This window comes from Etheostoma spectabile, chromosome 5 (assembly GCF_008692095.1).
Source record: "Etheostoma spectabile isolate EspeVRDwgs_2016 chromosome 5, UIUC_Espe_1.0, whole genome shotgun sequence".
NCBI classification, from domain to species: Eukaryota; Metazoa; Chordata; class Actinopteri; order Perciformes; family Percidae; genus Etheostoma; species Etheostoma spectabile.
The window spans coordinates 12,869,475-12,880,355 of record NC_045737.1 but is presented as its reverse complement, the minus strand read 5'-3'; the positions used below and the strand labels follow the sequence as shown (position 1 = coordinate 12,880,355).

Here is a 10,881-nt window from a genome sequence, read left to right as displayed (position 1 = left end):
AACTCATATTAATGTTAAAAAAAACTCATAAAGTGACATTTTCATGCCATGGGACCTTAAAACATCCAAAATGGAGACTTTTAAATTTTTGAGTTGTTTTTTGGGAAAAGGCATTCCCACAAAAATACATGTGAAGAGCTGACTTGCAAAATAAAGCATTTCTTTAACTAAATACATCAGAAACAGTAATTGACATTGTAAATGCAGTTTATGAAAAGAATTGAGATATCTCATCAAAACAACCCACCACCAGTGTGATATCCTCTAGATGCATCCATCAACAATACACAATTTTGGAAAATACAATTAAACGGATATGTCTCATTTAGCAAGTAAACCCTTTGTGTTTTCTTACCGGTGGTTTGCAGTTGCGTTGGCCAGAGCGTAGAAAGGTTTGGCCATCGTGTTCCTCCTTTTCAATCGAAACAAGTCGTCTGTGCTGAATTCCTCCATCGCAGCAACAGAATCCCTGGCTAATAGAATAGCACAGCTTTTCTGATTAGTCAGCTGTCCATGTTACATTGTTTGGGACTTTTCTGTGTCTGTTCTCCACTTATTTTTTCTCCTCAAATATATACTGGAGGGGCCTTTCTGGACCACTGCAAAATCAACATCATAAAACTGACTGTGACTGTCTGGACATTGACTTTGTTTGTTTGGTTTCACAACAGTCATATATCGTTCTGTAGACATTTCAATGAACCCTCTTGCTCTTCTTACTGCTCCAAATCTCTTATCAGGAACTCTGGTCAATGACTGTGGTTTGTGCTTTCACTGCAAAACATTTGGTTACATGTCAAAGTAAATCTAAAATTTGAGGAGGGAGGCTATAGGAAGCAATCCAATCACTGTTGTTATTGTGTATTCTGAAAGCTGTGGCACGCTTGGAGAACAAAGTAAAACAAAGCAGAGTTCAATTCACAATGTTCTTAAAGTCCAATGTGTACGAATTTATCTCATCTAGCGTTGAGATCCTACATTGCAATCAACTCTCTCGCGCCACACAGTTCAAAGTACGTATTACATCTACGGTAGCCTTCATGCTTCAAAAAATCTGATTTTTTTTTTTAGGTGAAGAAGAAGACTCCTGAAAGTAATTCCCCCAAGAGCAAGCATGGTGCAACAGTGCGACCATGTGCAGTGGCGAGGAAAAACTCCCTTTTAGGAAGAAACCTCGGTCGGACCCAGGCTCTTGGTAGGTGGTGTCTGACGGTGCCGGTTGGGGATGTGATGCACAGTGGCAATAACAATCACAACAAAGAAAATGGAACAGTGATTAAAAAAAAAGTAGTAGTTGTAGAAGTTGGCGCTGCAGGGTGTTGCAGTATGTAGCGTGGCTGCCTGCCCCCTGAATCCACTGTCAAAAGCCCGGTCTCAAGAGACAACACAGGGGTCGTAAACGTCAGACAAACACTAGGGGCACAGGTTGTGCACCAAAACACAACAAAATACTTGAGCCAATCACAGACAAGATGGTTGGGGGGAAGGGGTGGGGGTTGGTGACAGTTAGTCAGTTATTCATGACAGTTATGGAAACATGGTGGGAGGGGCAAGCTTGCGCTGTTTTGTTTTAAATTTACTTGGAACGACAACAGAAGTATGCATGCAGGAACTCATAGTGCACCTTTAAATTATGCTTGAAGGTGTGCATATATTTGCTTTGACCACATTTGTCGGTGTAACTGAAAATATTTTTCAAATGACGCACACCTTAGTCAGTTTGATCCCTTTGTACCTGATGGAGAACCGATTAGGGCTAAAAGGTACTTTTCTTAGTGTATAAATTCTAATAACAGCAGATGGCAGAGGTATGTGTCCTTTGAGAGATGGAATAAATGAGGTCCAAGCCAAAAACACTTCTGAATGCTGGCACAAAGTAGACCCCCCCGAGATTTAAAATATCGATGTATCAGTCTCTGCCTTCTAAACCCCACATTGGACATTTCAGAAATGAACTGCCAAGAGCTTCTGCAAAACCAATAGCTTCAAATAAATTCCTGCATCTAATGTATTCGCAGCAAATGTCTCCCCCCCACAGCTGCAATACTACAGCTACTGTGTGTGTAGTCAATGTAGTTTCGCCAGGATGTTACACGTTTAATATTCTGTTACTAAACATCTTTGTACTGAATGTGGGCTCCTGGTGTATTTATTGCATCAGTCTAAATCCTCATTTATCATATATATTCCCCTTGTCCATTTAGGTGACACTGATAATGAATTCCTGTCTGTGTTGATTGCTCAGGTTTAAAAAAAAAAAGAAATCCTTCGTCACAACCCCACAGCCACAGAGAAAGGCAGGATTTCTTTGAATATATCTTCCTGACACCAACAGCAGTAACATTAATAATTTGTGGATGTATACACTTTTAATTCAGTTAAATCAGCTTGTTTTGCTTTTTTCTGTGAAGATCAGAGAAGATGAATCCACATTTTATCTTAGACATGTCTACAGGTTTACCAATACTTCAGATTATGCAACCCACAACAGTTATGTTTTATGATCCATATTGACATATTGTTTACATCTCCTTATATATTTATTACTACCTCTGGTTCTTTATATATAGCATTGTTAAGCAATAACTGCTTCACTGTAATTGTTGTGCATATGACAATAAAGACAACTAAACTGGTATCTTTGTTTTTTGACATTGTAGGCTACGTGTATATTTTGGATTTGGACCTTGTTGTTATTTTAATATTTTACACGTTCTCCCTTTGCTCCTTTGTACTGCAATTTCTGCACATTTATGTCCCTTGGGATAATACAATTCTATCTTATCTGTCATGAAGGGCAAAGCGCCAACTGCTGGCACCAGAAAACAAATGTGTTTTTAGTGGTACTGAGTAATTTAGAAATTAATATGATTCTGGATAAATGCATGTCGAAAAACACCCTCAGTTTTAACTATTATTAATCATTATTATACAATGTAAAGGTGCGTTGAGGCTTCCAATGTCAAGTGCTAAGTGTGGGAAGACCATAACAAAAATTCGCATGCTCAAAGTTGATTGGCTATGGTCCAGCTGCATTGTGATTGGCTGTCTGCCAGGTAGAGTTTTCGTCATTGGCTGGTAGCTGTCAGACGTTGTTTTGAAGAAGCTAGCTAGCTAGTAAACTGCGGTCACGATGAACGATGCGGATTATCTTGTACAGTACACATTATAAAGTATGTCTTTAAAGAAAAATGTAAACACCTCGGCTCCCACTAGCCGCGTGATATGTTATAAACCAAACCTCAGATACATTTCTCAAATTTAACTTTGAGTGGCTCTCCAGGACAAAATGGCTAACTGCTAACGCTAACTAGCTTCCGTTTTTTGGATTAGGTATGGTAACGTAACCAGTCAAGAACTAGCTATACGGTTAGAACCTTAAACATGTTTCTGAAAAGATAACCAAACATTAAAGCAGAGGGACAACTGGTCAAAACTGGCAAAACATAGCTAACGTCACCAGAAACAACAGGTAAGTTAACATTAAGTGCTCTCAGTAAAAATCATCACCTGTGTTGTACTTTGCAGGAAATGTGAAATAGTGCATGATTGTGTCATTTTCTGGTAGTTGTTGCACCATTTCTTTCACTTAAATGCACCACTGATTCTTAAACTTTATTTTGAAAGGATGTTCACATAAACTTAATTTCAATTGTATGGACCTATTCTATTGATATTTTTCTTAGTCTCATCTTTATAATCTGAAACAATTAAATAATCAGATAAGAAGGCTCAGAACAACATTATATCCTATAGTAGGCTAATTTGTAAAAAAGAAAGTGAGCAAATATAGTATAAGTACTGTTAATATAATGTCCTGGATTTTGTTTCACTAAAATTAAGAGTACTGGAACTGATCGCAGTAGTTGATTATATGAATGTTGTCCTCATTGTTTCATATTGAAAATATCCAGTAGACAGATGTTATAGCTCCCTTTGTCACCAATCAGGGCCATTTCAAAGATCCAGAAAGGAGAAACCGATTGGATGCATCAGCCCATTACATTTAGTGGACAACCAATCAGTTACACCTGAGTAGATGTTTAAACAATAAAGCAAACTGCTATTGCACTTCAGGCTAGACCTAAACTGCATTTCGTTGCCTTGTACTCGTACCTGTGTAATGACAATAAAGTTGAATCTAATCTAATCTAATCTAAACGTTGCAGCGCCGCCTTGTGGCCAACCCTTGTAGATCTACTTCTCTGAAAAGAATCAGATTCAATTTCTTTCAAAATCATATTTGTGCCTTCTGAGAAATTTTTCAAGCTATAGAAATGACGTAAAACATTGTATTAAGTCTCTCAAATTCTATTACAGAAAATAAATAAATAATATATTATACTGTCTTATTTGATAACAGATGTTGCAATGTATCTGGGATGGGATGTCTTTACTTTAGATTGAGGGTTTCATTATTATGTTTTGAAATACACATCTTGTCTCGTTCAAAAATCCCTAGCTGTCATTCATCCTGTATTGTGGTTTGTAATGGACCAGGCCTGATCCGGCAGCCTATAACAGACCTGCATGTTTCCACCTATAGCTCGGTGCTGTTTGCCACACTGCGGCGGGCTGACAATGACTTGAATGCTGATTATTGTGAAGATCGACAAAGGACACAAGGAAAGGAGGAGATGAACCGTTTCCTGAGAGCTGGGGAGAATGGAGGGCTGGTGACGGACTGCAGGGAGCTGTCACCTAACAACACCGCCTCCTCCTCCTCCACCGCCTCCTCCATCACCTCCTCCTGCTCCTCCTCCTCCTCCTCCAGCGCCGCTGGCTCAGCCGACAGACACGCGGCCCTGCCCTCGCTCCAGACCCGGGGACCTGTCGTCGGTGGCGGCAGCGGCGGGTCGGAGCCGAGGAGATCCGCGCATAAACGCAGCCGAGCCGGCCGGGAGGGACGAGAGGAACCGGAGACGGTGGCGGATCTGTCAGCGGCTGCCGTTGCGGTGTGCGTCGGGGTCGGTAAGCAGCAGCAGCGTCGGGAGGCTCAAGGACGCAGCGTTGGTGGAGGTGGAGAAGGTCTGGAGATGATTTCAGCGGTCAGCAGAGACGCGGACGGCGGAAGGAGCGAAAGCAGCAACAACGGTGTCTCCGAACTGACCACGGCCTCTCCTGCGACATGCGCCAAAGGCAAGGAGGAGAGGAAGGGGAAAAACGTGATCCGGGGCTGGAAGAGGGAGAGAGACAGGGACTCTGCCGCTCCTCCTGTCCGGATGAGGAAGGAGAAGCCCGGCGATGGCTCGTCTCCTCCTCCCTCCCTCTTCCTCCCCTCGTCCGCCCTGCCCGAGCATCATCTGTGCCGCGACGGCCCCGTACACTGCCAGTGCGCCGCGCCGGAATCTAGGATCATGGGAGATAATAGCATTAACAGCGTAAACAATAATAGCGGGAGTAACGGCGGCGGCGCTGCCAATAAAACTGCGCTGGATTGTGGAGTTAAGAGCGGCGGCAGCGCTATTGTTGTCAGGCGGCAGCATGACGACACGCCGGCGGCCAAGAAATACAGAGGAACCGAGAAGGTAAGCAGCTTTTATTGTCTGGAGGCCAATAATAAAAACCAACAACACAAAAACAAACACATCAGGTATCACCTCACACCTCCAGCTGCTTCATCTTATACTAAACCTCATGTTCACATTTAAAGGCGGACACCTTTAAAATAAAAGGATATAAATTAAATAGTTTTGAGATTTGGAGCGCACACACAATCAGTTAGATGCAGGTGTGAAGGCCACAAAGACGCCTGTACAGCAGCAGACACACAGCAGGAATGTTTAAATGGATGGAAATTGAGGTGGAGGTGGAGGGATGACCGCCTGCCTGCCTGCCACATGATATTTATTTCCTATTGTTGTTGCCCAGCTGGTGTCATTGTTCCTAGTCTCCCTGTCTGTCTGCTGATATTTACCATGCTGATGTACAAAGATGATTTTTTTTTTTTGTCTTTTTTTTTTTGCTTATGGAGGGGAGATTGAGAGGAGGAGAAGGGAGGCGGCCGCAGCAGTGTGTCCTCCATCTCCATCCTACTCCTCCTCCTTTCATTACAATTTAATCTAGTCCTCCTTGTTTTTGCTGGAGATTGAAGGAGAGAGAAACTATTTACATGTGCAGCAGCAACTCAACAAAGGCTTGAGGGAATAAGAATGTTCCTCTTCTGTAAATGCGCTTTTTTGTTACATCTGCACAGGCTTTGTTTGCTTTTTCAATTTGGGAAAATACCCATAATGTCAAAATGGATCAGGTGTTAGAGTGCGGGTCAAAATGTTTTTTTAAATAAGACATAATTACTGCAGGTTGACAGGTTGCGCTGCTGATGTTTAACAAACCCCTCTGAGCTCTCATTTTCAAGTCGTTTTTTAAGGGTCTTACAGGGATGTTGCCTTGCACTTGTGAAATCATTTTTGGGGTTTTAATAAGTCATCCGCATGAAAGACAAAGATGGAGGAAGATGGGTGGAGAGGTAAAGTGGGTAGAGATGTTTGATAGAGAAGGAGGAAATGGACGTGACAGCAGAGGACATATGCTGGAAGAGTCTAAAAGAGATAGGTAGGAAAAAAAGAAACATATGACGGATGTCAGGAAGAAGTTTTTTTTTGGTTGTTTTCTTTGTGTGAACGCAGGATTAGATGAGGCAGGAAAAATCGAAGCATCCTCCCTGCTGGCAGATGCTGCTGACAGGAGGAACGCTGGCCTGCCCCGGCTGCTTTGTTTATTTGTTGATCTGAAGGATTCCCATTCGGCTGTGAAACACACACGCACACGCACACTCCCCCTGAGCTCTGTAGTGACTGTAATTCATTCTCTGTCAACAGTAATCTGGGCTGCACGGAAGACTTTAGGGTCCTGTGATGGTTGCAGTGGAGGCGGTTACACCTTGAAACACTAAAATCTGACATTAAATTTGACATTAAGGGGATCATTTAAATCTTTTGAAGAGGGCTTGTATGAGGTACTTATCCATAGTCAGTGTATTACCTAGATGGCTGTCGGCACGCCCCCATTTTAGAGAAGCAGACAGGAGTACCGACACAGAAGCTAAGCAATGTGAGTTTTATTTTCTCTGGCAGACGCATCTTCTAGAGAAAATAAAACACAAGCTTGCCGATTTGGTTGGTTCCCAGGCTATATCATTTTGGTATCATTACCAAAATTTTAATCGTGAGAGATACAAGCAACAAGACAGATACGTACTACTTAAAGGTCCTGTGTGTAACGTGTTTAGTTGTTCATTATCAAAATCTGTGTTGCCCATTCACAAACTTGTCCTCTTTCACTAATATTTACCACGTTAACCGGTAAGGGACATACAGGACATACTGCTCCGCCTTTTGCGTTTTCGCTGTAACATGCTAAACTCACAGGTGCTGCTAATGCTGCTAACGGGTATCGTCGCTTCCCAGCCCCGGCAAGTTTAAAGAAGGAAACATGCAGGACCACACACATTCAAAACCCCAATTTCAGGAACAGGAGTCTTCTTCTTTGCCCAGAAAAAGAAAAAGCATATTGAAAGGAGCAAGAGACCGTCTTTTTGAAGCGTGAAGGCTGTAGCTGTAATACGCACTTTGAACTGCGTGGTGCGATAGAGTTGATTGCCATATATGATCGCAGCGCTAGATGGGAGAAATTCCTACACGTTGCACCTTCAAAGTAAAATTGCATTTTAAGGGTTTGGGAAAATGAAAGACTCTTCCTGTTATTAAAAAATAAAAGACAGCCTCTTCATTATTCATTTGGTGTATTTTATATATTTTTGTCAAAGAGTGCTTGCAAAACTTGGCCACAATGTGTCTTCTTATAGACCCTCCTGATGCCAGACATTCCCACCTGTCATGGAAAAACTGTTCAGATTCAACTAACGAATGGATATCAGTTACACACATGTTGTAAAAATGTCAGCTCAGGTTTGTTGTCAGGAAATGACAACGATATCTCCTTGGGAAAGGAGCCTTTTTAAGTCAACTGTCTGGTCAATGATTGGCAGTTCTCTTCGTTGCCCCTGCAGGCATCAACATGACCCCTTCCTACAACTGATTGATCAAACGCACTGCTCGCTACACTGTCATCGTGGTCTTTGCTTTGGCTTTGAAAACGGCAAAAGTGTATGCTGGCTGAAAAAACATAACATTTCTTTTTAGTTGAACTCAATCCAGGCTGCCGGCCACCTGCCCATGTCTGCACTCCTCTTCCTTTCTACATACAAACTGAGTTGCTGTTAATCGAGACTAAGGTTTGCAAACATCACTTCTCATTTCAAACCTTTTGTGAGCAGCCGGATGCGTTTTTAATTATTCTTAAAACACTTCTGTGTTTTTTGCACTTTTTTTGTTTCCATTTTTACAGTTTTTAGAGCTGGAAGATTCAACTCAAGAATGTGAGATTTGATGATGCATTTAATTTAAATTGATTGTAATTGGATTAAATAGTCACACCCCTGCTGACAGGAACAGATGTGGAAGCGCTGAATACATGATATAGTTTTTCAAAGCCTGGATTTTACACAACGCTTACAATTGACATTCTAATTACACAGAACCATAAATAAAAAATACATTTTACAGATAAGGCAGAGGTTTAATGCGTCTTTAATTAAAAGTGGTACCTTACAGCCTTTTTTGTGTCTACACAAATGGTGTTTCAGCCACATTTTCCAGTCTGTCTTATGCACAATTTGATGAAATAGATCTATATTTATCTTATATTTTAATCATACAGCTGTGTACACATTTTTTAATTGTTTTAAAAGTCTATTTTCTGCCCCTCGCTAAATGGCAATTTGTTACCTGCAGATGCTTTGTTTTGATCTTGTAAGCAGCAATGGTCCACGGGTATTTCACTCCCCACTCCTCCCGGTACCTGCAGTAACATGTTTTAACTGTCCCGGGACACCCAGCGTCATGTCAGAAATGGATGGTTTCATTTCCCTCCATAAGTGTTTTAATCTAACAACATCAAAGCGTCACTAATGTATGGCTAAAAAAAAGAACTATAACAGCCATAATTCACATAAGCTCCAGACATAACAGTGGGCAACATCAAAATTATGTTTCCTAACAATCAGTATTTAATGTTTATTTATAATTTATTATTTAAGTCTGGTTTTGTCTAATGTTTTAATTAGGGACAACTGCTGTTAATATGAGAAGGTCCCACATTTCTCCAGACGTCCTAGGCACAGCGATGCTTTGAGTTAAATGTTAGCATACTGACATTCTGAATATATAATGTTCACCATTTTAGTTTAGTGTGCTAGAATTCTAACATTTGGTAATTGATTAGCACTAAGCATGAAGTCCAGCTGAGGCTGATGGGGATGTCATTAGTTACATACAGGTATTTGGTAATAAACCAAAACTTATTGGACAAATCAAAACGTTGACCTGATGATGGGGCTGGATCAAAAGTCCGAGCATCACCAAAGTTATTACAGTTTATACTGAGGGGAAGATGAATGATGAGCCACATTTCATGTTTCATTAAATAAGCTGCCGAGACAGTTCACTTAAAGGTGCTCTAAGCCAGTGGTACTCAAAGTTAAGCCCTGTACCCCCTGACCAGCGCAAAACAATACAAGTCCAACACAGCGCTGCCAGTGATAGATTTACTAAACAATAACCGCAGCAAGTTTTTTACAGTGTGTTCTGGGGACATGCAGCTCGCGGATAGTGAGGAGATGTTGGCTGTATGTGTCAAAAAATGTTGTAGCCTAAAAAACATGCGACATCGCTGAGAGCACCTTTTTTAAAGCCACAAAAGTACACCTTATGATGGTCCTAGAGGAAAGGTCAGAGGATCACCAAAGTCAGTAGGCCTCAACCTCTGGGAACCATGAATGTCTGAAGCAAATGTCAGTACAGTCCATCCAACAGTTGTTGAGATATTTCAGTCGGGGCCAAAGTGGTGGGATGACTGACCCGCATTGGAGTTGTGCTGCTAATGCTGGCACGGCTAAAAATATACAAAGAAAAGATGTAAAGATCTTTCAAAAACAACTGAAATGATCAAGCTTCCATTTAAAATTCTTGTGCTGCTGAAACTTCGACTTCCATCTGCATGACAATAAGATGCACTTGGGTTGTTCTGTGAATGACGGCGGCTGCTCTGCTGTCACTTCCTGTCTGTCAGCGTGGATCGCTGCAGGCGGGATGAGGATGAATCAACAAACACAAATCCTGCGTCTGTTGGATCCGATTGGTTTATCATAAATTCTGATCACTGCACAGGAACGTTGACATGCACGTCAATATCCGGTTATTCCTCAGGACTCTTGAGTGGTTTTAACATCGTTTCCTGTTTACTGTTACCGCGGTGAGCTCGCCCGACGGCTGTGTTGAGATGTCGTGAAACCAGCATCTCGTGAGTCGTCCCGTTTTTATCTGATGGGGTTTTTAACAGGTTTTGCACAGGCTGGGTTTCCATGGCGACTATGACAGTGTTTAGTTTATTTAGGCAGAGTTGCGACCAGGGTGTGATGTTGCATGTAAACAGCTGATCCCGAGTGAGCGAGCATCAGGACGGAGAGTGATGAGGAGAGGTGTGAGTGTCATAGCAGCATCACAGCTGTTAACATTCATCTCTCCAGAATACAGAAGAGGAAGACGTATTAAAAGTAGCAATACAACAGTGTACAAATACTCTGTTACAAGTAGGGCTGCACACTATGTTGTTTGTTTATCGTCTTTGCAATATCAAGTGGCCTCAAACTTGACTCGGCCATTGGCCTCGCCCAATATTGTAGGTGTTCTCGACCGAGTCCAGCAGTTTTTGCTTTTGTAGTAAAGTTCATTCTTCATTCAAAACAAATCCATTGATGAATGGATTGTTTAGAAAACCGATATTAGTTGAATTCAAAATCCATCTAGAAGGGGCATCCAG

At 41.7% G+C, this 10,881-nt stretch overlaps 2 protein-coding genes across 4 annotated transcripts in view; one reads left to right on the top strand and one right to left on the bottom strand.

Moving 5' to 3' along the window:
* Window positions 1-618, bottom strand: part of gramd2b (GRAM domain containing 2B) — a 23,256-nt gene extending 22,638 nt beyond the window's left edge. For both annotated transcript variants that reach the window (XM_032515366.1, XM_032515368.1), the window contains exon 1: window positions 356-618. In XM_032515366.1, the coding sequence (XP_032371257.1) occupies window positions 356-453 (98 nt within the window). In that variant the 5' untranslated portion in view covers window positions 454-618. The remainder of the gene's footprint in view (window positions 1-355) is intronic.
* Window positions 619-3,101: 2,483 nt separating this feature from the next.
* Window positions 3,102-10,881, top strand: part of znf608 (zinc finger protein 608) — a 50,941-nt gene continuing 43,161 nt past the window's right edge. Inside the window, exons 1-2 of one of the 2 annotated variants that reach the window (XM_032516127.1) lie at window positions 3,102-3,472; window positions 4,547-5,528. In XM_032516127.1, the coding sequence (XP_032372018.1) occupies window positions 4,638-5,528 (891 nt within the window). In that variant the 5' untranslated portion in view covers window positions 3,102-3,472; window positions 4,547-4,637. Of the gene's footprint in view, window positions 3,473-4,471; window positions 5,529-10,881 lie in introns of those variants that run through there. The other variant, XM_032516126.1, reaches the window with a different exon arrangement.